General features: G+C 38.9%; 1 protein-coding gene across 1 annotated transcript; it reads left to right on the top strand.

Annotated features, from left to right (window-relative positions):
- The first annotated feature begins 821 nt into the window (after positions 1-821).
- LOC141714104 (arabinogalactan O-methyltransferase 1-like) lies at positions 822-1,706 on the top strand. The gene has a single exon (XM_074517645.1). The coding sequence runs from the start codon at positions 822-824 to the stop codon at positions 1,704-1,706; it is 885 nt and encodes a 294-aa protein (XP_074373746.1).
- The last annotated feature ends 210 nt before the right edge of the window (positions 1,707-1,916 follow it).

Here is a 1,916-nt window from a genome sequence, read left to right as displayed (position 1 = left end):
GGAATCTCAAGGAATAAGGAATCAGCTTCTTACTTCTTAGGACTCCTAAGTCTATCCTAATTCAGAGACTTAACCACCAAGTCTCTTATACCAAGTCCAATTCAAGGACTCTCACATCTATATAAGGGGCCTCACCCCACAAATCAGAACTACGTTTTTCGACTTGATCCTTGACAATCAGCAAGGTACGTAGGCATCTTGTTAAGGCAGATTGAGTCACGAAACACAAGAACAGTCAAATCGAGTCTTGAAACTCACGTTCCTTAGTACTAAATACAGCAATTATGTATATTAGTTTTTAATCCATAACACTTCTCATATAATCAAATGAGTACATGATTCATTCGTTGACAGGACGATAACATGAATTATACACTAGTTGGCAATTATACAGGGAAAGTAACATTGCCCAATATTTGCATTTAAAACTATATAGTTAACTTTTCCGATGAAAGTTAATTATTTTTCATAATGATAAAAAGTGTTAAATGATAAAAAGTGTTAAAAGTACTCTAGCCTTGAGGAAATGTGATTATAGTCTAAGCTAAAACCAAGTGTATTTTATATAATATGTTTTTTATTATTTTGACAGATTATAGTTTCTGCCATTGGACATTATGTAATTGATGTCGGTATAAAAAAATCCTGATCACGATATAAAAGGGTATGCACGACGCAAAACGATGACATAACACGGAGCTACTATATGAAATCAAATATTCAAATCCACTCCTAAACATTAGCATCTCCACATCTGAGAAACAAATGCAGAAACACTCACCATAACTAACTTTCCAAAACATATAATAATAGTAATAGAGATGATGACAGGTTTGCCTCTTAAGATCAAGAACATCAGTCGCAAAAGCAGCAATGTGGTTCTGGAGAAGCACTTATTCCTCGCCATTATCATCGTCCTCATAATCACTGGCTCCCTCACCATCATCAGCTTTAGTTCAAGAGCCACCTCCGCCCTCTGCACTTACGTTACTGGAGGCAACATAAGTTCACATTCAGGCACCTTCAATAGCCAGGTTGACGCCCTACTCCACTACGCTACCTCCCGTGACATTGCGCAACAAAGCCACGACGAGATTTATCTGTCCCTCAACGTGCTTCGTTCACTCGCCCCCTGCAACTTTCTTGTTTTTGGCCTAGGACTTGATTCCCTCATGTGGGCTGCCTTTAATCCACGTGGCATCACTTTGTTTCTCGAGGAAGATATAAAGTGGGTACACAAGGTACTCACCAGGACTCCACTCCTCCGTGTGCATGCAATTGACTACAACACTAGACTTACTGATGCTGATGGCCTCTTACAGTCCTATAAGTCTGTAAAGGAGTGCTTGCCACCACGTGTGAGCCTGCGAGGAAATGTTCATTGCAGGCTGGCTCTGAGTGAGCTTCCAGACGAATTTTATAATAGGGAGTGGGATGTTATAATGATTGATGGACCAAAAGGGTATTTTCCGGCCGCACCTGGGAGAATGTCAGTGATATTTTCAGTGGCAGTGATGGCAAGGGGAAGGACAAGACCAGGACTGACACATGTATTTTTGCATGATGTAAATAGGAAGGTGGAAAAACAATTTGCCGAGGAGTTTTTGTGTAAGAAGTATTTGGTGAAGGCAGTAGATAGATTGTGGCATTTTGCAATTCCACCTGCGAAATATGAAGATGGTACTAGTAAAATTACTTTCTGCTGAACCGTAAGCTTTTAGGTTTGTTGAGTTTTCATATTTTGCTAGTTTAGGATTACAACATAACTGTGCTCATTGATCATTACTTCGATACATATAAAGTGTAAACAGAGCCATAAATGAAAATATAAACCTATAACATGATCTTCAAAACACAAGAAGACATTGACACATAAGATTTAAAAAGGAGAGAGGTTAGGTGCAAAGTATTTATGC

Source organism: Apium graveolens, chromosome 3, assembly GCF_009905375.1.
Source record: "Apium graveolens cultivar Ventura chromosome 3, ASM990537v1, whole genome shotgun sequence".
Taxonomy (NCBI): Eukaryota; Viridiplantae; Streptophyta; class Magnoliopsida; order Apiales; family Apiaceae; genus Apium; species Apium graveolens.
Note: the sequence above shows the minus strand (reverse complement) of the source record. Positions and strands in the feature narration are given on the sequence as shown.